This window comes from Lithobates pipiens, unplaced genomic scaffold (genome assembly GCF_037356315.1).
Source record: "Lithobates pipiens isolate NorthernLeopardFrog02 unplaced genomic scaffold, aLitPip1_a1.2 Scaffold_16, whole genome shotgun sequence".
NCBI classification, from domain to species: Eukaryota; Metazoa; Chordata; class Amphibia; order Anura; family Ranidae; genus Lithobates; species Lithobates pipiens.
This window is the reverse complement of record NW_027507748.1, coordinates 123,002,343-123,030,123: the sequence shown is the minus strand read 5'-3', so window position 1 is coordinate 123,030,123 and position 27,781 is coordinate 123,002,343. Positions and strand designations below refer to the sequence as shown.

Sequence of the window (27,781 nt, the reverse complement as noted above, 5' to 3'; positions counted from 1 at the left end):
TGATGTTTGACTCAATATTGTTATTAGCGGAACTCTTTATATGAACTTATCACTTGGGACTGGGCTATATCTCACAGTAGAGTTTGCAGCTGTTTTTGATGTTTGTGTTCTATTTTAGAACAGTTTCTTGCTTTGTTTGAAATCCTATGTACCTATTCACATTTTTGTGCTGTGTGTGCACTGCGTCTTAAATTCCTGCATGCAGCATCTTTTGTGCGCTGAGTAAAAAGCTCACAAAAAAGTACGTTCCATAGAAATGTCCAGGATACACAATTACATGCTGTCGCTGATGTAATATAGCCAGAAAATGCATTAAATGCGCTGCACTGAAATTTAGAGCAACACATTGAAAAACGCAAGAAAAATTCTGTTTTTATAAAGGGCATATGGTGTTTTTATGCACTTTAGCGTGAAAGGTCCCGAAGTGAAATGTTTACTTCGGCCTTTTTGTTTTAGGTACACACTCTGGAAGAAAAATATTGCATCATAAAATTTTGGGCCTGTAGTAGGAGATAACCTTTTATCTCCAGTGCCTTGCTATGTGTCCTATTAACCATTTCGTATATTAGCGGAATTTCCAGTGGCAACTCCCCTCACCATCCTTCTTACATTTAACTAGACGCTTACTATTTGTTTTTGGGAATTGAATTCTTACTTTCTGTGCAGGTACTGCTTTAAACAACACTATGTTGCATCTCACTGCTTTTAATATAATTTCTTAGGGTGGGTTTCCTTTTATGGTGACAACCGAGGACCATGCCTGTATAATGTGTGTTGAAATAACCATTTGTAGTCCTCATTGAAAGCCAGGGTGACAAAACAGGAAAGCAGTTGAGTTGGTTTACATATAACTTATAAATCTTCTCTGTTAACCACTTAACTACCATGAGAAGTTCTTCAAAGACTGATCGATGGCCCTTTATTTACCCCATGCTGTTTATGAACAGCACTGGATAAATGGCCATTAGACGGCTGATCCACCCTGTGATTGCCGTGTACCTAACACAGACATTGAACCCAGCTAATCCCAGGGGCTGGGTACCATGTGATTGGTCAACACACGGTTTTGTTTACAGTGCTGATCCCCCCTGTTCCCCCCTTTAAACAAGGGAAGGAGAGTGATTGAGATTGTAAATGGGCACGGAATGAATGGATCAGAGGCCACAAATCAATTTATTCTTTTTCAGTAACAGAGATCTTCCTATTAAAGTGGAACTTAAAGTAAAGTAGGGAAGTCCATTTTGTTTATTTGTACCTACAGGTAAGGCTATGCTAAGGCTCACCTGTAGGTACAGTGAATATCTCCTAAAAAATGCACGGTATAGGAGAAATTCACATTGGTAGCAGCCAGCGCATGAACACTGCACCCTGAATGGAAAACGCACTCAATTGTGCCATTCATTTTAGAGCACTGTGCTGTGACCCTGGTTCCTGCATGTATGTGCGGGAGTGACATCACCACAGCCCGCCCACTCAAACGACAGGCGCATGGAAACCCCGAAAGGAAGACCAGGTGGAGACGGAGGCCTTGTCGGTGGTGACAGTGCACCGCTGGAGTGATCCACTTTAGAGGTACAGTGTGGGGGACAAAAAGTATTTTGATCCCCTGCTGATTTTGTACGTTTATCCACTGACCAAGAAATTATCAGTCTATAATTTTAATGGTAGGTTTATTTTAACAGTGAGAGACAAAATGACAAAAGAAAATACCCATTTCAAAAAAGTTATAAATTGGTTTGCATTTTAATGAGTAAAATAAGTTTCTTTATCGTACATCACGGGGCACAGAGCTACAGTAATTACTGTATGGGTTATATGGCACCTTCAGGTGAGGGACACTGGCACACCCTAGACAGGAGTTGTTCCCCATATAACCCCTCACCTTACTGGGTGTACCTCAGTTTTTTTTCGCCAGTGTCTTAGGAGTTGGTCACAAGTAAAGATGTGCTGTGCTGAGCTCCGCTGGAATATTTCTTACTGGAGAAAGCCATGCAACCGGATCCATTCAAAGTGTCTCTTCTAGGCCGAATTGAAAAGGTGCCCGAGCCTCATGTCCGAAGAAACAAGGTTTCACCTGTAACACTTCTCTTTTTAGAGCGCTAGACCCCGGGGTCCAGTATTTGTTTTTTTTTCAGCCATATTTCTCTTGGGGTGCTTTTTACAGGCCCAGGGCTGTAGATCACCCGATAAAAAGGGGGCCCCAATCCCTTAAAGTTTTTTAACGGAGCCCACCGTGAGAGGTGACGATTCAGTATCTTATGCAGCTGGATAAGGTAAGGGAGATTCCTAAGGAATTTATTTTTTTATTTTATTTATTTTATTATAATTCATGTGGGTATTTCTCCTTTTAAAGTAAATGTTGTCATGCCTATAGATGTCCCGGGGGCTGTCAAGAGCACGTATCTGATTCCATGCTTGTCAGTCTTGCCTCTGTGTCAAGATGCATGCTTCCTCCAGCCCAAGCCCCAGGTAAGACGTAGGGAAGGAGGCAGAAGGATTGTGGCTGTCGGTGTGCCGCGCTGCTCCCTCTGCCTCCGCCATTACAGTGGTCCTCCACTGGACGGCTCTCCTCCACCCCAGCCCTTCTCCACATATGAATCAGCGGAATGGAGCCCGCTCCCACGGGAAAGCTGTATCTTTGAAAAAGATTGGGGGGCGCGGTGGGTGGTCGGAGGAAGGGGGGGGCAAGGCTTAATGGTGTCGGCGTGCTTCAGCGCCCACAATGTGGGCTGTGTAGCTCTAAAGTGCACCTTTTTTCGGGTGCATACAGCTAAAGGAGGGACACATGTGAGTGTTTGTTGACACAGGCATTCCCAGGACACATTTACTTTGCATCAGGCTGAGCTTAATAGCAGCAGTAGGTGCATTTTCTTGGCTGTACCTCTGCGTTTGTGCTCAGCACTATAACCAGAAGGAATGGTACAAATACAGCAAAAGATAAGGGCACAAAAGGGTCACCCTCAGGCCCTAAGGACCCCCCCTCGGCAACAACATCCCCCTGAAGGATCTCGGGAGGGTGATCAGAGTGAGCCATCGGAGTCATCAGGAGCTGCAATTGCTTCCAACACATGCTGTGAGGTTTTTTTCCTCAACTATCAGGGGATTAAAGGAAAGGTTAGTGAATTTAATTGCATCTTCACAGAATGGAAGAAAGTGCATTAGGTCCCCTTCTACCACCCAGGATCCTCAAACGGAGGAACAGTGGGAGCGGGGAAATGAGTCCCCCTCAGGGGACCATGGAGAGACTGACTCCTCTTCTGAGGGATCAAGTGGGGAAGAACCTTCTTCAGCTTCACATGCTGAGAAGTTGCTGGTGCATTCTCTTACTGAAATGGTCCGTTCCACATTTAAGCTACCCTTAACTGAATCGGTTGAAGAGCCCACTTCTTGTTTGGGTTCACTAAAGCCTTCACTAAAGCCTTCTCAAGCCTTTCCTGTACATTCATTGCTGGAAAAGCTCATGTATTCTGAGTGGGATCACCCAGATGAGCATTTTTTTCCCTTCCTAAAAAGTTTTAAACACTTTATCCTATGGAGGAAAAATTCACTAAGATGTGGAGTATAAAAGCAATTGATGCTGCTATATCCTCTGTGAATAAAAGTTTGACAATACACAAATTTTTACGGATCCAATTGATAAGAGATTGCAATTCCTGTTAAAAGATATTTTTTTTTCTTGGCCGATTCAGTGGCTCAACCTGCATTGGCAGCAATTGGGGTATGTCAGTCCTTGAGAGACCATTTGAAACAAGTGCTCAAGGTTTTCCCAGGAGTTAGCTGAGTTACCAGCGGCTTTGTGTTTTGCAATTGACGCAATCAGAAATTCTATTCTTCAAACCTCTCGCCTTTATGATTGGGTTGATGCATATGCGTAGAATCTTATGGTTGAAAAGTTGGTCAGCCGAAGCGCCAAAGCTCTTGGCTGGTTTTAATCTCTGTGGTGAAAAGCTGTTTGGGTATGACTTGGACAAATATATCCAAAAAATATTAAGTGGGGAAAAGTAGTTAAGAAAAGGAGTAAATGTCCCTCATTAAACAGGCTCTTTCTCCAGTGCCAGGGGCATCAGCCTCCAGCCTGAGGGAGGAAACCCACAAGACAAAATGCTAAAGCCTTTTTATGAAGGGAAGCCCCTGCTCATTCAAGTGGAGTGGAGGGAGGGGGAGACTTCTGCAGTTTTCTAGGGTCTGGCAGGAAGAATTTCGAGACAGATGGGTGGCCTCCACAATAGCTCTAGGTTACAAACTAGAGTTTTTTTGAGAATTCCTGTCTCCTCGTTTCTTCAGGTCAAATGTCCCCAAGGATACAGAGAAAAAGAACTCTCTCTTTATAGTGTTAGCCTGACTTTTGTCACAAAAAGTGATCATGATAGTTCCCATTGAAGAGCAGGGGTTGGGGTTTTGTTCAAACCTTTTCATGGTGCCAAAACCAAATGGAGATGTCAGGCCCATTCTAGATCTGAAAGATCTAAACCGGTTCCTGACAATTCGCTCTTTTCACATGGAATCAATCTGATCAGTCGTCTCCATCCTACGAGGAGGAGAACTTCTGGCATCAATCGACATCAAGGATGTATACCTGCGTGTACCTATTTTCCCTGCTCACCGGAAATATCTGCGTTTCGAAGTAGAAAAAAATTAATTTTGAAGTTTGCAGCCTTGCCTTTCGGTCTAGCTCCTGCACCTCGGGTGTTTACAAAACTTCTGGCCCTTCCTCTGGCCAGATTGAGGACTCAAGGTATAACGATAATGGCATACCTAGACCCAATACCTAGACGACCTGCTCTTGATAGACTGGTCGGTAGCCCACCTGGACCAAAGCATGGAATACCTAGGTTAGGTCCTCAAGCTAGAGAAACTTTCTTTAAAAGTAAGCAGTAAACAGTAAGTAGATTGGAGTACTTGAGTCTAATTATAGATACAGCCCAGAAGAGGGTGTTCTTACCCCATGCAAAATCAGCACCATAAAGTAGCTGGTTCAGGTGGTCAGGGCAGAGAAGGGTCCTTCTATCGGCCTTTGTATGCGTTTGTTGTGGAAGATGGTGACTTCATTCGAAGCAGTCCCCTATGCTCAGTTTCATACAAGACTTCTGCAAAACAGTATCCTATCGGCTTGGAACAAGAAGATCCAAGCTCTAGATTTTGCAATGTGTTTGTCACCAAAAGTGTATCAGAGCCTCAGTTGGTGGAGGATACATGAGAATCTGCAGAAGGGGAAATCCTCCTTACCAGTTACCTGGAACATGGTAACAGGTGCCAGCCTTTCAGGTTGGGGAGCAGTCCATCTTTGCCAAAGATGGGGGATCCCGGACGTAGATCTGTTTGCGTCCAGGTTCAACAACAAAGTCGTCAACTTTGTGTCAAGAACAAGGGATCCACTTGCATGCAGAACAGATGTGTTGGTGACCCCATGGGATCAGTTCTCACTGATTTATGCATTCCCTCCTATTCTGCTGCTGCTACCTTGACTTCTTTGCAGGATCAAGCGGGCAAAGAAGTCGATAGTTCTTGTGGCCCAGAAGATATTGGTATTCAGAAATGGTAAAGATGGTGGTATGGGCACCATGGACCCTACCACCACGTCCAGACCTGCTATCGCAGGGACCGGTGTTCCATCCTACATTAAAAATGCTACATTTAATGGTTTGGCTATTGAAACCCACATTCTGAAGAATCGTGGGCTTTCAGGCTCAGTGATATCTAGTTTGATTAATGCATGGAAGCCAGCTTCCAGAGTGATTTATATAGAGTCTGGAAGGCATATGTTTCCTGGTGTGAATCCAGGGGTTGGCATCCTAGAAAGTATGTCAAAGGTAGAATCCTTGTCTTTCTGCAGATGGGGTTAGAGATAAAACTGGCCTTGAGTACTATCTAGGGCCAGGTCTCGGCCTTATCGGTATTGTTTCAACATCCGCTCGCTTCTTGATCTTTGGTCCGAAGCTTTATACAGTGGGTAACGCTGCTTAATCTACCGGTTAGAGCCCCCCTGAACCCTTGGGACTTGAAGTTAGTTCTATCAGCATTACAGAAGCAGCCTTTTGAGCCAATACAATATATTTCTTTAGTCCTTTTGACATGGAAGCTAGTTTTTTTGGTAAATAGTAAATAGATGGTGTTGCGCTCCACATAAAATAAATTAAGTCTAATAACACAATTAATAAATAATCTCATAAAATCTTGAAAACGCACTCATGTGATTAAAATTAAAATCACTAAATAATCGCATAAAATCTTGAAAATGTGCTCATGCGATTAAAAATTCCATTAATTCTAAAATAAATACCAAGTGAATAATACAGTGCTTGAAGCTATTTCCTACTAATATTCATAAAATGAAGAAGCTAAAATAATCTATATACTCGTGATAAAGTGACAAGAAAAAAATCGCAAGTCTTAAAATTATCAACAGAATCGTGACATCAAACAAATCTGTGTCAGTCCATGAAAGTGCATACAAGTGCCAGCATATGTGCAAAAAAGAGTATATATAAAAATATACAATAAAAATATAAAAAACGGTGTATGAGAAAATTATTATCACAAAATGCAAAAGATAGTAGTCCAGCAAACGTGATAAAAAATGTCTCTAAATAAGTGTACAAAGGCTAAATCATAAAGTTCATGCAGAAGATGAAATAAATCCACGCTGTGCTATGTGAAGAAATGAATCCTATGAACAACCCCGGGATGATTCCACCAGTGATTTTTCAGCTCCTTAAACGTGGGTGCTCACACACTGAGTGCAGTGGGTACCTTACCTCACTGCTGTCAGTAAGACAGCAAAATACTCCAGTGCAGCAGTTGTGTCCTCAAATGGGGTGTATATCCTCAGTAGGTATAGGGGAACTTCAACACTTTGCGGTGTATATCCTAAATGTAGTATGGGCGCCCCCAAAACCTTTTCCTCCAGATATTCCGCAAGGGATCGCAAATCAGACCCAAGAAAGAAAGAGGGGTGCTCCAATAGTGAAGTACGTTCACACAAATGCTTTATTATAAAAAGGAACTAAGTCCTGGGTACTCACACTTATACAGTAACAATCAAGCGGTTTTTTCACTAACAAACAACGAACGGCTTCCTCGTTCGTACCCCGGACGTCACTTCCGGTATCCTCCTAGGCCAATCCTACGCGTATCGTCATTGATCACGTGACTTCATCAGGGACTAATGCATAGGAGGTGGACGAACGTTTAAATAGTCTTTGTAATGGGCGGCCATTTTCCTGTAGTCAATCCTATTTACTACTATTCGCAGGCACGACTCTAGTTAGACGGCCATTTTGTGATAGACTACCTTCTCGACCGGTTCTTGTGCGCTTCACGGTCGTATTTTCTATAGATACAGAAATAGTCTATTCGTGTACTAGGTAGATCTGTGTCCGCTTACCTGGCTTCAAGCCTAATTGGGACATTTGGTGGTTATGTTTATTCAAACAATAACCCGGGATCTACCTAATAGCATTCTTAATGTCAGTGGCAATGTAGACACATTCACTTGCTATTGGAACGACGGGACCGCAGTTCGTTCGTGAGCTAGTTTAAAATTAAACTTAAAATTGAACTAGTATTGTAATAAGAAATAGAAAATTCATAAAAAATTATTATAAAATTATAAAAAATGGCTTGAGATGGAGGGTAATGTGCGAATTATTAGATATTCTTTAATTGGTAAAAAAACATATTGACTCTAAATCTTTCCTATAAATTATTAAAATATTGGTACTGGTTAATAAGTAAAATATCTAGAATAATGTGACATAATATTTTTCATATTAAGATAAAATAAAATTAAAAATGCTCCCGACACTTTAAGCGATGATCAAGATATCAAAAGGACGCATATATATGCGATTTGGGGGATGGGTACCGGAAATGAAGTCCAGAGTTCCAAACACACCCCTTTCAGTATATCATTGTAGAGTACAGTAACAGGCAAGATGTTGTATGTCATAATGCTTTAAATATATAAAATTCAAATTCATAATAAAATATCTAAAATTACCTAAAAATCGCTGATAAAACAGTTAAGATCAAATTCTATGTTGAGTCCTTGAGGTGTGAAAGTGTCTAAGGTAAAAATCCATTTAGATTCTAGCTGGCTGAGCGTTCTCACTTTATGCCCCCCCCTCCAATGCTTTCTGTAGGGCTCGATCCCCCAAAATGTGAGGTGGGTGGGATCCTTATTATGGTGTGTTAGAAAATGTTTTGACACACTGTGTTTGTCAAATCCATTAATTATATTTTTAATATGTTCCTTTATGCGAACCCTCAGCGGTCTCTTGGTGCGGCCTACATACTGTAGGCCGCAACTGCATTGTAGGACATAAACGGCCCCTTCAGTGTTACAACAAATAAACTCTTTAATATCGTAGGAATTCCCAGTGCTTGTGGAGCTAAATTTGAATCTTTTTTCGGGTGGGCGTTTTGTTTTTGTACACGCGAAACACCGCTTGCATGGAAAAAAACCCTTTCCTGTGAAAAAGGTCACACCATTGTATGGTGGGTCAGGAACATTCCGGACGATCTTATCCCTCAATGTTGGTGCCCTTTTGTACACGAACTTGGGAAATTGGGGTAGAAGGTCTTTTAGATGCACATCTGAGCGTAAAATATACCAGTACTTTTTAATAATTGCCTCTATTTTCTTATATTGGGCATTATAATTCAGAACGATTGGTACTTTGCCTGCTTCCAGCTTAGGGATTTGTTTGTCTTTAATCATCTCCATGCGATCCATATTTCTAACTTCTAAAATTTTCCTTCTAATTTCTTCGTCTTTATATCCTTTATTTGTGAACCTATGACCAATCTTCTCTGCTTGTGTCAGATATTCTTCCGTTTTTGTGCAATTTCTGCGCAATCGCATCAGCTGCCCTTTTGGAATATTGCACAACCAGTTTTTGTGGTGGCAGCTCATGATTGGCAAATAACTGTTTTTGTCCACATTCTTAAAGTGCGTTCTTGTGCGTAGAGTTTCATTTTCTTGCAATATTTCTAGATCAAGAAAAGAGATGGATTCGCTATTAACTACCCATGATAATTTAATATTTCTGTCATTGCGATTCAGTGTCTCCAGGAATAAGGTTAGGCTATCTATGTCTCCTTTCCAGAGTATGAGGATGTCATCTATATACCTCTTATATAGTATTAACTCTTCAGGTTTGCCAGGTAGTATCGCATCCTCTTCCCATTGAGACATATAAAGACAAGCTACACTGGGCGCAAACTTCGCTCCCATCGCAACTCCAGTTTTTTGGTAGTAATACTCGCGATCATACCAAAAATAGCTGTTCTTGAGGCAAAAGTCCAAACATTTCACTAAGTATTTTCGCTGTACGCATGGCAAAGTACTGTATTTCCTTAAGCCCCACTTCACTGCCTCACACGCTTGATGGTGTAGGATTATTGTATATAGTGACGAAACGTCTGCAGATGCCATAATCCATGGGCCTTCCTCTTTTGGTAGCCCTTCCAAAATTTGTAATACTTGTTTGGTGTCTCTGAGGTACGCTTTTGTTTGTTTGACTACTGGTTGAAGATATTTATCGATATATTCCCCCATTCTAGAGGTTAAAGAGTCGATCCCATTAACTATGGGTCTTGGGGGCGGGTCTGCTTTATCCTTATGGATCTTGGGAAGTGAGTAAATAATCGGGGTCCTACATGCCTCGGGGATCAGATACTTCGCTTCTTTTTTAGTCAGGATGTTTCTTTTTAATCCCAGATGCACCACCTTTTCCAGCTCCTTTCTACATTTAAACACTGGGTTTTTTGGTAATTTAGTATAGGTAACACTGTCTGACAGTAATTTTGTCATACTGTTCTTATACTGTATTTTAGAGAGGATTACAATCCCTCCCCCTTTGTCAGCAGGTCGGATAACTATATCCTTCCTCTTTGTTAGTTTTCTGATGCCGCTCTTTATATGTTTAGGTTCCTCCAGTTTCTTAATTCTTAAATCTTTCAAGTCTTGTAAAACCACTTTTTTAAAAACTTCAATATGTCTGTTGTTCGAAATCAAAGGGTTAAAAACTGATTTATTTCTTAATTCGCTCCGTATGATATCTTGATCCTCATTCTGAATTCGCTTTTTAATCGGGTTACCAGCCAAGTATTTTTTAATATTCAAGGTCCTTACATACTTCTGTATTCCTACATAAGTTTCAAATTTGTCTAAATTCTTTGTCGGGGCATATTTGAGACCTTTATCTAGTACGCCAATCTCTTCTTGGGACAGGGGGAGGCCACTCAAGTTGAAGATCCCCTCACCTTTTAGTCTCTTCTTTGCCTGTATTCTTTTTCCGGACCTCTTCCCTCTCTTCTTACAGGACTTCTTCTTTGATCCCATTGATCGTTTAGGCGTCTTGGTGGGTGATTCTCCGTGCCCCTCCCTAAAAAAGGCCTGCTTTGATACTGGTCCTGGTAGTAGCCATGGGATCTCCCATCTCCATTTTCCTCATAATGGTCCCTTAGGGGAGCATAATAATTGTTTGTAGGTATTGGATAGCGTCCATCGGGATAGGGGTAATCGCGCGGTGTGCCCCAATTATCTCTATGACCAGTCCCATAATTATGTGGGGGGGTCCTTCCTCGTTGGCCTTGCATTCCTTGGGGTGGGCCCCTATTTTCCCTTTGATCCCTAAGGTCATATGGTGGCTTATTGTAGTTGCCATTCTGTGTCCTTCTCTGGTTATTATTTTTCCAGTAAGGCTTCTTACCCCCATTATGTGGTGTTTGGTTTGAGTAGGGCGGTCTCCTCTCAGCTCTTTGTGGTGTGGAGTAGTTGTGGTCATTTTCTCTCTCATTACCCCTTGGGGCCCTAGATGGTTCTACCCGATTTCCAGTTTGTAGATCATTTTGCTCTGGTCTGTATTGGATACTCCCAGGTTGTGTAATTCTCTCTGGGGTGGAGAATGTAGAGATCGGATCCAAATTACCTCTCTGTCTCTGCCATTTAAAAACATCATCATTTTTAAAATCATTGATATCCCTTGTGTACTTCTTGCTTTTCCTAGTCTGGACTTCTTTGTCCTTCTTGGCTAGGTCTTTATTCAATTGTGACATGAGTGAGGTGAGCTCAGGCTTATCCTTATGTGTTTCCAGTTCCCCTTTTATCTCTCCTATGGTCTGGTCTATTTTCTTTAATTTCCTCTGTTTTCTTTTGAGTAGGAAAGTAAGTAATTCTAAACCTTTTGTGTTAAAGAAAGAAAACCATTCATCAATCGACTCCTGGTCAACCAAACCATCGTTTGGTGTAATATCCCATCTGAGTCTTCTCGGCACTATGCTGTCTTTCTGGTACTGCTCAAAAGTGGTTATGTCCCACCATAGGCTCACTTTTTTCTCCATATTGTGGCCCAACTTCCGCATCAGACTCTCTAAACCCCCATTTTTTATTACATTGGAGTCTGAGCTATTAAATACTTGTTCTAGATCAATTTTCCTTTTTTCCATAAAAGAAAATACCTCCATTATGGCTGCAAGGATGTATGGGAGAGTAAGTCAAAGTAGTAATGGTAGGTTATCCTCGCGCTATAGTGGTAAAGTTAGAGCAGGTTGGTGTGGTTGCAGCAAAAAACACCGACAGAGGTGCAAACCCTCCCCTCAAAGTGACAGTAAATAGTAAATAGATGGTGTTGCGCTCCACATAAAATAAATTAAGTCTAATAACACAATTAATAAATAATCTCATAAAATCTTGAAAACGCACTCATGTGATTAAAATTAAAATCACTAAATAATCGCATAAAATCTTGAAAATGTGCTCATGCGATTAAAAATTCCATTAATTCTAAAATAAATACCAAGTGAATAATACAGTGCTTGAAGCTATTTCCTACTAATATTCATAAAATGAAGAAGCTAAAATAATCTATATACTCGTGATAAAGTGACAAGAAAAAAATCGCAAGTCTTAAAATTATCAACAGAATCGTGACATCAAACAAATCTGTGTCAGTCCATGAAAGTGCATACAAGTGCCAGCATATGTGCAAAAAAGAGTATATATAAAAATATACAATAAAAATATAAAAAACGGTGTATGAGAAAATTATTATCACAAAATGCAAAAGATAGTAGTCCAGCAAACGTGATAAAAAATGTCTCTAAATAAGTGTACAAAGGCTAAATCATAAAGTTCATGCAGAAGATGAAATAAATCCACGCTGTGCTATGTGAAGAAATGAATCCTATGAACAACCCCGGGATGATTCCACCAGTGATTTTTCAGCTCCTTAAACGTGGGTGCTCACACACTGAGTGCAGTGGGTACCTTACCTCACTGCTGTCAGTAAGACAGCAAAATACTCCAGTGCAGCAGTTGTGTCCTCAAATGGGGTGTATATCCTCAGTAGGTATAGGGGAACTTCAACACTTTGCGGTGTATATCCTAAATGTAGTATGGGCGCCCCCAAAACCTTTTCCTCCAGATATTCCGCAAGGGATCGCAAATCAGACCCAAGAAAGAAAGAGGGGTGCTCCAATAGTGAAGTACGTTCACACAAATGCTTTATTATAAAAAGGAACTAAGTCCTGGGTACTCACACTTATACAGTAACAATCAAGCGGTTTTTTCACTAACAAACAACGAACGGCTTCCTCGTTCGTACCCCGGACGTCACTTCCGGTATCCTCCTAGGCCAATCCTACGCGTATCGTCATTGATCACGTGACTTCATCAGGGACTAATGCATAGGAGGTGGACGAACGTTTAAATAGTCTTTGTGATGGGCGGCCATTTTCCTGTAGTCAATCCTATTTACTACTATTCGCAGGCACGACTCTAGTTAGACGGCCATTTTGTGATAGACTACCTTCTCGACCGGTTCTTGTGCGCTTCACGGTCGTATTTTCTATAGATACAGAAATAGTCTATTCGTGTACTAGGTAGATCTGTGTCCGCTTACCTGGCTTCAAGCCTAATTGGGACATTTGGTGGTTATGTTTATTCAAACAATAACCCGGGATCTACCTAATAGCATTCTTAATGTCAGTGGCAATGTAGACACATTCACTTGCTATTGGAACGACGGGACCGCAGTTCGTTCGTGAGCTAGTTTAAAATTAAACTTAAAATTGAACTAGTATTGTAATAAGAAATAGAAAATTCATAAAAAATTATTATAAAATTATAAAAAATGGCTTGAGATGGAGGGTAATGTGCGAATTATTAGATATTCTTTAATTGGTAAAAAAACATATTGACTCTAAATCTTTCCTATAAATTATTAAAATATTGGTACTGGTTAATAAGTAAAATATCTAGAATAATGTGACATAATATTTTTCATATTAAGATAAAATAAAATTAAAAATGCTCCCGACACTTTAAGCGATGATCAAGATATCAAAAGGACGCATATATATGCGATTTGGGGGATGGGTACCGGAAATGAAGTCCAGAGTTCCAAACACACCCCTTTCAGTATATCATTGTAGAGTACAGTAACAGGCAAGATGTTGTATGTCATAATGCTTTAAATATATAAAATTCAAATTCATAATAAAATATCTAAAATTACCTAAAAATCGCTGATAAAACAGTTAAGATCAAATTCTATGTTGAGTCCTTGAGGTGTGAAAGTGTCTAAGGTAAAAATCCATTTAGATTCTAGCTGGCTGAGCGTTCTCACTTTATGCCCCCCCCTCCAATGCTTTCTGTAGGGCTCGATCCCCCAAAATGTGAGGTGGGTGGGATCCTTATTATGGTGTGTTAGAAAATGTTTTGACACACTGTGTTTGTCAAATCCATTAATTATATTTTTAATATGTTCCTTTATGCGAACCCTCAGCGGTCTCTTGGTGCGGCCTACATACTGTAGGCCGCAACTGCATTGTAGGACATAAACGGCCCCTTCAGTGTTACAACAAATAAACTCTTTAATATCGTAGGAATTCCCAGTGCTTGTGGAGCTAAATTTGAATCTTTTTTCGGGTGGGCGTTTTGTTTTTGTACACGCGAAACACCGCTTGCATGGAAAAAAACCCTTTCCTGTGAAAAAGGTCACACCATTGTATGGTGGGTCAGGAACATTCCGGACGATCTTATCCCTCAATGTTGGTGCCCTTTTGTACACGAACTTGGGAAATTGGGGTAGAAGGTCTTTTAGATGCACATCTGAGCGTAAAATATACCAGTACTTTTTAATAATTGCCTCTATTTTCTTATATTGGGCATTATAATTCAGAACGATTGGTACTTTGCCTGCTTCCAGCTTAGGGATTTGTTTGTCTTTAATCATCTCCATGCGATCCATATTTCTAACTTCTAAAATTTTCCTTCTAATTTCTTCGTCTTTATATCCTTTATTTGTGAACCTATGACCAATCTTCTCTGCTTGTGTCAGATATTCTTCCGTTTTTGTGCAATTTCTGCGCAATCGCATCAGCTGCCCTTTTGGAATATTGCACAACCAGTTTTTGTGGTGGCAGCTCATGATTGGCAAATAACTGTTTTTGTCCACATTCTTAAAGTGCGTTCTTGTGCGTAGAGTTTCATTTTCTTGCAATATTTCTAGATCAAGAAAAGAGATGGATTCGCTATTAACTACCCATGATAATTTAATATTTCTGTCATTGCGATTCAGTGTCTCCAGGAATAAGGTTAGGCTATCTATGTCTCCTTTCCAGAGTATGAGGATGTCATCTATATACCTCTTATATAGTATTAACTCTTCAGGTTTGCCAGGTAGTATCGCATCCTCTTCCCATTGAGACATATAAAGACAAGCTACACTGGGCGCAAACTTCGCTCCCATCGCAACTCCAGTTTTTTGGTAGTAATACTCGCGATCATACCAAAAATAGCTGTTCTTGAGGCAAAAGTCCAAACATTTCACTAAGTATTTTCGCTGTACGCATGGCAAAGTACTGTATTTCCTTAAGCCCCACTTCACTGCCTCACACGCTTGATGGTGTAGGATTATTGTATATAGTGACGAAACGTCTGCAGATGCCATAATCCATGGGCCTTCCTCTTTTGGTAGCCCTTCCAAAATTTGTAATACTTGTTTGGTGTCTCTGAGGTACGCTTTTGTTTGTTTGACTACTGGTTGAAGATATTTATCGATATATTCCCCCATTCTAGAGGTTAAAGAGTCGATCCCCCCATGGAGGGGGGGGCATAAAGTGAGAACGCTCAGCCAGCTAGAATCTAAATGGATTTTTACCTTAGACACTTTCACACCTCAAGGACTCAACATAGAATTTGATCTTAACTGTTTTATCAGCGATTTTTAGGTAATTTTAGATATTTTATTATGAATTTGAATTTTATATATTTAAAGCATTATGACATACAACATCTTGCCTGTTACTGTACTCTACAATGATATACTGAAAGGGGTGTGTTTGGAACTCTGGACTTCATTTCCGGTACCCATCCCCCAAATCGCATATATATGCGTCCTTTTGATATCTTGATCATCGCTTAAAGTGTCGGGAGCATTTTTAATTTTATTTTATCTTAATATGAAAAATATTATGTCACATTATTCTAGATATTTTACTTATTAACCAGTACCAATATTTTAATAATTTATAGGAAAGATTTAGAGTCAATATGTTTTTTTACCAATTAAAGAATATCTAATAATTCGCACATTACCCTCCATCTCAAGCCATTTTTTATAATTTTATAATAATTTTTTATGAATTTTCTATTTCTTATTACAATACTAGTTCAATTTTAAGTTTAATTTTAAACTAGCTCACGAACGAACTGCGGTCCCGTCGTTCCAATAGCAAGTGAATGTGTCTACATTGCCACTGACATTAAGAATGCTATTAGGTAGATCCCGGGTTATTGTTTGAATAAACATAACCACCAAATGTCCCAATTAGGCTTGAAGCCAGGTAAGCGGACACAGATCTACCTAGTACACGAATAGACTATTTCTGTATCTATAGAAAATACGACCGTGAAGCGCACAAGAACCGGTCGAGAAGGTAGTCTATCACAAAATGGCCGTCTAACTAGAGTCGTGCCTGCGAATAGTAGTAAATAGGATTGACTACAGGAAAATGGCCGCCCATTACAAAGACTATTTAAACGTTCGTCCACCTCCTATGCATTAGTCCCTGATGAAGTCACGTGATCAATGACGATACGCGTAGGATTGGCCTAGGAGGATACCGGAAGTGACGTCCGGGGTACGAACGAGGAAGCCGTTCGTTGTTTGTTAGTGAAAAAACCGCTTGATTGTTACTGTATAAGTGTGAGTACCCAGGACTTAGTTCCTTTTTATAATAAAGCATTTGTGTGAACGTACTTCACTATTGGAGCACCCCTCTTTCTTTCTTGGGTCTGATTTGCGATCCCTTGCGGAATATCTGGAGGAAAAGGTTTTGGGGGCGCCCATACTACATTTAGGATATACACCGCAAAGTGTTGAAGTTCCCCTATACCTACTGAGGATATACACCCCATTTGAGGACACAACTGCTGCACTGGAGTATTTTGCTGTCTTACTGACAGCAGTGAGGTAAGGTACCCACTGCACTCAGTGTGTGAGCACCCACGTTTAAGGAGCTGAAAAATCACTGGTGGAATCATCCCGGGGTTGTTCATAGGATTCATTTCTTCACATAGCACAGCGTGGATTTATTTCATCTTCTGCATGAACTTTATGATTTAGCCTTTGTACACTTATTTAGAGACATTTTTTATCACGTTTGCTGGACTACTATCTTTTGCATTTTGTGATAATAATTTTCTCATACACCGTTTTTTATATTTTTATTGTATATTTTTATATATACTCTTTTTTGCACATATGCTGGCACTTGTATGCACTTTCATGGACTGACACAGATTTGTTTGATGTCACGATTCTGTTGATAATTTTAAGACTTGCGATTTTTTTCTTGTCACTTTATCACGAGTATATAGATTATTTTAGCTTCTTCATTTTATGAATATTAGTAGGAAATAGCTTCAAGCACTGTATTATTCACTTGGTATTTATTTTAGAATTAATGGAATTTTTAATCGCATGAGCACATTTTCAAGATTTTATGCGATTATTTAGTGATTTTAATTTTAATCACATGAGTGCGTTTTCAAGATTTTATGAGATTATTTATTAATTGTGTTATTAGACTTAATTTATTTTATGTGGAGCGCAACACCATCTATTTACTATTTACTGTCACTTTGAGGGGAGGGTTTGCACCTCTGTCGGTGTTTTTTGCTGCAACCACACCAACCTGCTCTAACTTTACCACTATAGCGCGAGGATAACCTACCATTACTAGTTTTTTTGGTAGCCATTTCTTCTGCAAGAAGGGTATCGCAGTATTGCATCTTCATCCTAGGTTTCCGCCAAAGGTGGTTTCAGGTTTTCACCTAAACCAGGATATTGTTTTACCTTCATTTTTTTTTTTTCCAGAACCCTGCTCTAAGGAAGGAAAGCCACTACGTTCTTTGACGGTAGTAAGAGCAGTCAAGATCTATTTGAAGGCGACTGCTCAGGTTCGCAATACGGATATTTTGTTTGTGTTGCCTGAAGGTTATAGGAAAGGATAGGCAGCGTCGAAATCCACTATTGCCAAATGGGTTCGGCAAGTAATTATTCAAGCTTATGGTTTGAAGAGGAAAGTTCCACCTTTTCAAATCAAAGCGCACTCCACCAGGGCTGTTAGTGCTTCGTGGGCAGTGCATTACCAAGCCTCCATGGCTCAAATCTTCAAGGCCACAACTTGATCTTCAGTCCATACTTTCACCAGATTCTATCAGGTGGATGTAAGACGGTATGAGGATATCGCCTTTGGACGCAGTGTACTGCAGCAGCAGTATAGGTTTTTAGGTCTGATGGCACCCTTCTATTGTTTTGTGCCCCCTCCCTTCAGGTGACATTGCTCTGGGACATCCCATAGAGTAATTACTGTGGCTCTGTTTCCTGTGATGTATGATAAAGAAAATAGGCTTTTTATAACAGCTTACCTGTAAAACCCTTTTTCTTGGAGTACATCATGGGACACAGAGGTCCCTCCCCTCTTTGGTTACACGTTTATTGCTTTGCTACAAATCTGAGGTACTCCCAGTAAGGGGAGAGGTTATATGGGGAATTTAACTTCCTGTCCAGGGTGTGCTAGTGTCCATCACCTGAAGGTGCCATATAACCCATACAATTAGGTCAGACGTTTCTTGTAGTTGGCCACCAGGCTTGCACACATCTCGGGAGGGATTTTGTTCCACTCCTCTGCAGATTATCTCCAAGTCCTTAAAGCAGAGGTCCGCCCCCACTGCTTGTTCCCTACCGCTTTTTAATTGGCGCGGCGGAGGGAGGAGAAGCGATGAACTTCCGAGAGACTGCTCCATCTCCAAAAGTGGGGAAAGGGACCTAGCAAAAACATGTCCCCATTTCTCCCTCTCCCCTCGACCTTAAAAGGTGCCAAATGTGACACCGGAGGTGGGGGGGGGGGGGGGTGACAAATCAGCGGAAGTTCCACTTTTGGGAGGAACTCCGCTTTTAATGCTTCGAGGCTGTCATTTAGTATCTAGCACCTTTTAGCTCCCTATAACATATATTTTCTATGGGATTAAGGTCTGGAGACTGGCTAGACTACTCCAGGACCTTAACGTGCTTCTTCTTGAGCCACTCCTTTGTGGCTTTGACTGTGTGTTTTGGGTCATTGTCATACTGGAATACCCATCCATGACCCAATTTGAATGCCCTGGCTGAGGGAAGCAGGTTCTCGTCCAAGAATTGACAGTACATGGCCCCATCCATTGTCCCTTTTTGATGCGGTGAATTTGTTCTGTCCCCTTAGCAGAACCCCCCTCCCAAAGCATAATGTTTCCACCTCCATGTTTGACTGTGCGGATGGTGTTCTTGGGGTCATAGGCAGAATTGCTTCTCCTCCAAATGAGTTGCATTGTTGCCAAAGAGCTTGATTTTGGTCTCATCTGATCACAACACTTTCACCCAGTTCTCTGAATTATTCAGATGTTCATTGGAAATCTTCAGACAGGCCTGTCATGTGCTTTCTTCAGCAGGGGCACTTTGTGGACACAGCAGGATTTCAGTCCTTCACGGTATATTGTTAGTGACTACGGTCCCAACTGCTGTGAGATCATTGACAAAATTCTCCTGGGTAGTTCTGGGCTAAGCTGATTCATTACTGTTCTCCTGATCATTGAAACTCCAGGTGAGATCTTGCATTGAGCCCCAGACCGAGGGAGGTTGACAATAGTTATGTGTGTGTTCCATTGGAAATGATCTTGTAGCCCATTCTAGCCTTGTGTAGGTCTACAACCCTGTCTCTGACATCCTTGGACAGCTCTTTGGTCTTGGCGGAGAGATTGGAAACTGATTAATTGCTTCTGTGACCAGGTGTCTTGTATACAAGTAAGCCGAGATTAGAAGCACTCCCTTTAGGAAAGTTTAGAAGGCACCTGAGAGACAGAAATCTTGCTGATTGATAGGGGATCAAACGCTTGTTTCACTCATTAAAATGCAAATTGATTTATAACTTTTTTTTTTTTGGGGCGGCACAGTGGTGTAGTGGTTAGCACTCTCACCTAGCAGTAAGAAGGTCACTGGTTCAAATCCCAACCATGACACTACCTGCCTGGTTTGCATGTTCTCCCTGTGCCTGCGTGGGTTTCCTCCAGGTAGTCTGGTTTCCTCCCACAATCCAAAGACATGCAGGTAGGTTAATTGGCTTCTGTCCAAAATTGGCCCTAGTATATGAATGGGGACCTTGAATTGTGGGCTCCTTGAGGATAGGGACTGATGTGGGTGTAGCAATGTACAGGGAAAGGGACCATTGTAGACACTCACTCAGGTTGAACTGGATGGACTGGTGTCTTTATTCAACCTAACTAACTATGAAACTATGAAATGATTTTTTTCTAGATATTTTTGTTATTCTGTCTCACTGTTAATATAAACTTACCATTAAAATTATAGACTGATCAATTCTTTGTCAGTGGGCAAATGTACAAAATCAGCAGGGGATCAAATAAGTTTTTTTCCTCACTGTAAGTCTGTCATAATGTGCTAATATGCCATGCATACTAGCACATTATGACATCAAAGCGGAGCTCCTCCCTTTCTTATCCTTTGTTTTTTATCTAGCAATCTTGCTAAAAACCATACTTCCTATCGCTGGACTTCAGACACGTCGGACATTTTTCATCTCTATTGTATGGGGATGATGGGATTAGTAGTTTACATAAGAAAGCTATGATTGATTGTTTTGCATTCTATCATAGGAAGTGATGAGGACATTGCATTTCTGGCAAGATCAGCAGGTATTTTTTGTACTTGCTAAAAATGCCAGACTGAAAAAATTGAAAATTGTATACTCACCTTTCCGTAATTTTCCTTTCCTGACGCATCTTCATGGCAGCACACACTGGGTTGTGACTCCGCCCCCACAACCTGACACGATTGGATTAACTATAAATTTGAAGGGGAGACCCCCTGCTGCATTCTCTGTAAATATCATCACAAATGAAACAGGGAGGGCAACTGTGTGTTGCCATGAAGATGCGTCAGGAAAGGAAAATTATGGAAAGGTTAGTATACAATTTTCCATTTTCCTGACGCCTTCATGGCAGCACACACTGGGAAATAACTCGCCAGTCGGGTGGGTGCAAGTAAAATAATATTTATTCCTTATAATGCTAAAGAATTGGCTCTGACGGATCTGCCGAAGTCTGCCATGGATAAATGAGCGGAATCCCCCTTGTAGTGGGAAATAAAGGTATTCCTGGAGGATCATGTTGCTGCCCTGCATATTGTCTCTGGTGAGACCCCCGCAGTACGCTGCCCAAGAGGTAGCCACTGCCCTAGTTGAATGAGCCCTGATGTCTTCAGGAATTGCCATATGCTGGGTGGAGTAAGCTTTTTTTTTTTTTTAATGGTTCTGATTAACCAGGATGCAATAGTGCGTGAGGAGGCGGCTTGCCCACGAATGGTTCCATGGGGAATGATCAAAAGAGTCAGTTTTCCTAAAAGAGGTGGTAGCAGTTAAGTAGTTCATGATGGTTGTTTTGACATCTAGTGAATGAGGATTACCCTGATCGTCCGTGAAGGATGGAAGGATGATGTCTTGGTTGTAATGGAAGGAAGTTTCCACTTTGGGTATGAAGTGTTCGGAACGTCTTAGAACTACTTTGTCGGGAAAGAGAACTAAGTGAGGCTCCGAAACCATTAATGCTTGGATCTCCGACACTCTCTAGCTGATGTAATCACCATGAGAAAAGACAGTTTTAAAGTCAAGTCCCATAAAGAGATAGTTTCAAATGGAACAAACGGAGGAGAAGAGAGCGCATGGAGAACTATTGAAAGATCCCATGATGGTAAGACTGACCTCCTGGGGGGTTTAATCTTTAGGCTCTCAAAAATTGGATTACCAATGGGTGGAATGCCCACTTAGTATCTGTTTTAGCTGACAGAGCTGATACCTGAACCTTTAGGGTACTTAAGCTTAGACCCTTGTTGACCCCCAACTGGAGGTATTCCAGGACTTGAGAGGGTTCCAGAGAAAGGATGGAATTCCATCCTTTCTGTTGTGCCATGAAGCAGAATCTTCCCCAAACCTTTGAATAGATGGTATTGGTAGTGGCTTTCCTGGCTTGCTTTAGGGTAGATATGACTTCATGAGAACAGCCTTGCGCTCTTAATCCAGCCCTCTCAATCTCCAGGCCATCAGGTGCAAGATGTAAAAATTGACCTTGAGACAGATGATCCGGAGTTATTGGGAGAGGAACTGGAGGTTGAAGGCTGAGGTGTAAGAGTGTCATGAACCACGGCCTCCTCGGCCACAGTGGAATAATCGCAATTACTGTCACAGAGGATCTCCGAAGCCTGGATAGGGACCTCGCAATTAACGGAGTTGGAGGGAATATAGACCCCAACTTGAAGTTCCATGGGTGAACTAGACAGTCCACTCCCTCCGCCGATGGGAATGAATCTGTGACACTTGGTATTCGTCGGACTGGCTGCTAAATCTACTTCTGGTGTTCCCCAGAATGCCACTGGCCCTGGGCTGCCTTGTCTTGATAGTGGGCCCCCCAACCGCTCTGGCAGGCATCCGAAGTGACTACTTCTGGGTCTGGAGGGACTATCAGTTTGTATTTCCTGAGATTGCTCGGGCGCGTCCACCGCTATATCGATTGCTTCACCGATCTGAAGATGAAGATGGTCTGACGCATTGAGACTCCATCCCACTGCCTGAGGAATGAGTTCTGTAAGGTTCTCATGTGCCACTGTGCCCATCGCACCATGGGTATGGTTGCGGACATGGACCCTAGTACACTCAGACAGGCTCTGGGTGGTAAGTGATTCGTTGATGGCAGCTTCTGCATTTTCTGTATCAGAGGCCGGATCTTCTCTTGTGGGAGCTGTATCTCGTTTCTTTTGGTGTTCAGATCTGCCCCTAAAAATTATGTTGTGCTTTTAAGGACATTTTCCCGCACAATATTTCCTAAGTAATTTTTAACGAAGATATTTTTAAGATACCGAATCAGTCTATATGACACAGTCTATATATGTGAAACTTATTCACGGAGACGAGTGATCATACAAAATAGCTACATTTATTGGTTGACAGAAAACAAATATTTACATGAAATATTAAAATACAGATTACATTACTTGATCATTTTGACAATTTCTGGGAACACCCTCAAACTGGGCGTAGTAGTACCTTGGACACAATTATCACCATTATCATTTCTCGGTAGAATCAATAACCTTTTGATAATTGACAATTAAACAAAAGGTCTGTATTTCACACATCCAACCGTTACTATACTGCAGGTAAGTAAGTGGTTAACAATGTGAAATAAATTAGACATTTGTTTGTCAATAAAATTGGCATCTATGCAAAAAGAAATGTATGAAAATATTAATTTAGAGAAAAATCTAAAAGGCGGTTATTGATTCGGGAGAAGTATTTCAATAATAGAATATTCAAAAACATCAATATTTAAGAGAACATAAAATAGATGATAAACATATATTTACCCATTTCCAATATGGCTATTAGTGTGGAGTATTAGTTACCAGGAATTTTAAGATGGCTGCCGTGGCTTCAACATTCCAAGGAGCAGGGATCTTCATGAATGTAAAAATGTGTATTCAGGCATGTCTTCCAGTGTCCCTTCTCAGGGGGGTCCCTAAGCTTCCCCCTGACTCTCTCCCCCCAGCTCTCCTCCGAGCTTTCTTCCTCTCTCCTTTTCTCATCTTTCTCGTTTCTTAAATATCCTCTTCAACAAAAGGATTATAAAATTATACTAAGTTCTGCCCAGAGGGTATGTGTTCCCCCCTCATTGGCCGACAGACTTAATGGTTAGCTTTCCCGGGAGTCTCGTGATTTTAAGGTAATAGCACCTTCCACCACCAGGTGTCTCACCTATGTTGGGTGTTTTATTTCTTTAAGTGAATATTTTTCTAATTCTGTAATATGTGTTCGTTATTTATATGTTCTAACGAATATATTCGAGTGTTCAAGAATTATGGCATAATGTAGAATACTCTTTAACATAAATTTCAATAATCACTTGCATAAATTGTTGATATATATGTATATCAATGTATATCTGTTAATCTTTAGTCCGTTTAGAAAGGACACAGGTTAGATATATCACAAACAATATCACATACAATTATTATCTATATGGATCCATGTATAATTTGGGTATCCAATCAATATTTGTTTATCTAAACATAGGTTAAATTCTTATACAATTATAATCATGATTATATGTTTTTCATAATACTAATTTGTTGCTAAAACACTTCTACTTATAATCACACTTTCATATATAATTCTTTATGACAAAGTTCTTTAGATCATTAGATACTAAATTTATAATCTCAGTTGTGACCTATGTATAAATTGAATGGCTTAGAAAAATATAGATGATACTGGTAGATGAATCTTACAGCATGTTTTGGGATGAACTCTGAGCTTCCAATAAATGATTAAATGGGTTAGCTGTGTCCTCCAATATGTTTTTGGATGAGGCGTCAGCTATTTGCACGGTTGTATATTGTCCAAATAGTCTTTTACTTGCGTACAATGGGGTTCTCTAGTTAAGGGTTATTTCCATGTGATAAATACTTATGCAAGTTTGGCCTTCTCACTCTAACCAACAAAATAAGTAAACAGCTTTTTATTTGGTGACAGAAGATACCATTGTTTCAGCGAGTTTCTTTTTTAAACACAGGTTTTGTAAAAGTTTAACAAGAACTAATCCTTTCAACATTTGGAAAAAAAAACCTGCGAGATCTTGTACTTTGCTTTAAAGGTCTCCAAGAGGTCACAGTTCAATAAAATACTGAAATCCCTCATCTCGGCCAGCGAATATTAAATGTATTTCTTCATGAATTCACAACAATATCATATATTGTGTAGGTCGCAGACAGCTCTTTTCCCAATTGATTATCCACCCAAACTTCTGGAGGGTTGTAAGGAGGATCTCCCGGTGATGAATCAACGTCTCATGATCCTTTGCTAAAAGTAGGATGTCGTCCAGATAATGGTGGACGCGTAATCCCTTTTCTCTGAGGAAAGCCACCAACGATAACAATACTTTCGTAAATATCCTGGGTGCCAAAGAGATGCCGAACAGGAGGCACTGGAATTGGAAATGATGTTGGTTTATGGCGAACCGGAGAAACCTTTAAAAGACCGGATGAATTGGCATATGCAGATAAGCGTCCGATAAATCTATTGAAAGCATCCAATCGCCCAGATTTATTGCTAGAAGTATGGATTGAAGGTTTTCCATTTTGAAAGCCTCCACTTTGATATCCTTGTTGAGCATCTTGAGGTCTAATACAGGACACAAATCCCCTGTCTTTTTTACCAGAAACAAGGGAGAGTAGAACCCTCTTCCCTTTTGGCATGATGGGACCTCCAGGATCGCTCCCTTTTGTTTCAATTCTGCTACGTACTTTACTAGCAGAATCCTTTAAGGTACTGAGGATGGTACTCTGGTTGTCTGGAAATGATTTGGTGGGAGTCTGTTTTTGAATTTCCACCTGTGTCCAAATCGGATTGTGGACAATGTCCATAAATCCTTTATATGGTCTGACCAGATCTTGGTGAAGTTCTTTCTGTTCCCCTGCCGGGGTGGCCTTAGATTTCTGTATCCTTAGAAAAGAAGGTTTTGTATTTTTCCAGTCCCTTCTAAATTCCCTACCAATAGGACCTGGACTCTCTATATTTGTCCAGAAGATTACTTCTGTAAACCGGTCCCTTCTGGTTCTTGGGTCTCCTATCGGAGGGGATCAGGCCTGACTTCCCTCCTGTTACCTTGGATATGGCAGAGTCTAACTTGGCACTGAACAGATTTGTGCCATCATATGGAATTCTGCACCAATTTTTTTTGGATGCTGTATCGGCCATCCACGGTTTGAGCCATATCACTCTTCTCGCTGTTACGAAGGCCAGCATAGCCTTGGCTGAAGATTTTATAATATCTACTGATGCTTCTGCTACAAAGTCCCCTGCTAGCTTGACTTCTTGCAGAGAGGAAATAATCTTTCCCATTTCAATGCCATCCTGTAGGTCTTTTTCTATTTTAGATGCCCATCCTGAGATGGCTCTGGCCACTGCTGCTGTGGTAATTTTTGGTCTACAGGCTCCCCCAGCCATGGAATATGCCTTCTTCAATTCTAGGTCCATCTTTCGGTCGAGAACATCCCGAAAGGAAACCGCATCCTCGATTGGTAGTGTGACGTGGCGGGCGAGACGCATTAATGAGGAATTGACTATGGGAGCATTAATCAAAGGCTTCACTTTTGACTCTTTTAAAGGGTACATCTTGGCTAATCCATTTGTAAGACTAGATCTTTTGTAAGACCTCTCCCACTCGTCTTTAATGAGATCCTCCAGCTCCTCTATAAATGGGAAGGATACCGGATCTTTTTTTTTAGGTTTGGAAAATATTTCCGTATTTTCTGAGGTTCTGCCGCATCATCTTGCCAGCCGATTGCTTCTTTAACGGCCTTTGCAAAGGGTTCCACCAGGGAAAAATCAAAGCCCACTGACATCTCCTGACCCTCATCTTCAGAGGAAGATTCTGAAGCCTGAGTGAGATGAGGGTCTGCTGAAGACGTACTCAGAGCAGCTCTATCTAATGCTGGTGTTGTGGTTTCCAGTATGGACTCCCACACTGATTCTCTTATGAGGTCTGTAGCAATTCTTGCGTCTGCCTCTTTCTCTTTAGTAGCTTGATTGAAGCAAGAGCGACAGGCAAGTTTATCTGGCAGTGCGGGAGCGCCGCATACCCAGCAAGCGTTTGCTTCAGGTCGGGTGTGGAGGCTTTGACAGTGTGAGGAAGGAGATTTCCTGCGACTTCTGCGGGACCTCCTGCTTGACGTATGGCTAGATCTTCGCCCATGCCTGGAACTTGTGGCTCTTGATCTAGACAGGCTGCCAAAAAAAAAAAAAAATGCAGCATTTAACGTCTCGCACTCCTTCTTTTTTTTTTTTTTTTTCTTCTTTCTCCCCTTCAATACTTACCTTGCCCGGTAAAGCCTCTTACCTAACTTGCTGATGGTGATCTGTGTGGGCAGTGGACTCCATAGAAAAAAGGGGGGAAGGACAGTCTGAGAAATAATGTACACACACACACACACACACACACACACACACACACACACACGAAATACATATGTGTATGTATGTATCTATATATTACTAATTTATTATTTTATTAATTATTTAATTTTTTATTATTTATAACAGTTTATCTGCAAGAAACAATATAATAATAATAATATAGGAGTCCCACAGGGACTTACCTTGAGACTGCAGAGTGATCTACATGCAGAGGCAGCAACCTTCCTTAAGTCTTGCAGGGTGCACAGCAGAATCGCAGAAAAATACAGCTCTGTATTTGAAAATAGCGCCATTACGGTGGCTAATTGACGTTCCGCGCATGCGCAGAAGCGTCCCGAGTGTTCCGGCGCCATTTTGGATAAGGGAACACACATTAAAAACATAGAGGAAAGAAACTGGCACTGCACGTGCTCAGAGCAGCCAAACGGCGCCATCTAGGCTGGAATTACAGCATAGAGAAAACACCACTGAAGGAGAAACAAACGGCAGCCATGACTGGGGACTACAAGAGACAACAATCCCAAAGGTAGAGAAAAAAGGGAATATAAACCACCACTTACTATAGAAATAAAAGATGGATATTAATATTTAAATAAGAGGAATTAATTTAATTTATTTTTTGTTCTTGGGTTTAGTTCTAATTTCAATGACGGTTGAACTCCCAGAAATGCTGCCCCTGGTAACATTGTAAGTGCAGCATATTCTTATGTGTACAGAAAATATTACATCTTGATTCTCTTACTCTAGGTTGACCTGTTAAAGGATAAAAGCAGTTTGTTGGAGATCACAGAAATATTGACTGAAGGAGTAGTGAAAGGGAAGAAAGCTCAAGTAAAGTCTGCGGTAAAGGGTTCACATAAAACAACAAAACCAGAAGATGGCAGATTTGTAAAGAACGATGAAGCCAGCCAAAACAGCACTGAGCAGTCGCAGGGATCTCTAATACCGGATCCATCTTCGGACGTCCCTGCAGATCGTACTAAGAGGGAATTGACCCGCAAAGACTCGGAGAAGGTGGGGTGGGCCCATTTTCAAGAGGTTTTCATGCTTTCAGCCATAAATGGAGATGAAGTAGAGACACTAAAGGTAAACTACATTTTTAATCACATAGCTTAAATTATATCTAAATCAAAAATAAACTTTGAATGGATCCCATATACCGTATTTATCGGGGTATAACACGCACCGGCGTATA

The 27,781-nt window shown here is 40.9% G+C and overlaps 1 protein-coding gene across 1 annotated transcript in view; it reads left to right on the top strand.

Moving 5' to 3' along the window:
• The window catches only part of ERAL1 (Era like 12S mitochondrial rRNA chaperone 1), a 96,443-nt gene that overhangs the window by 53,093 nt on the left and 15,569 nt on the right, over positions 1–27,781 (top strand). The window contains exon 8 of the mRNA XM_077480397.1: positions 27,334–27,672. Within this exon, the coding sequence (XP_077336523.1) occupies positions 27,334–27,672 (339 nt within the window). The remainder of the gene's footprint in view (positions 1–27,333; positions 27,673–27,781) is intronic.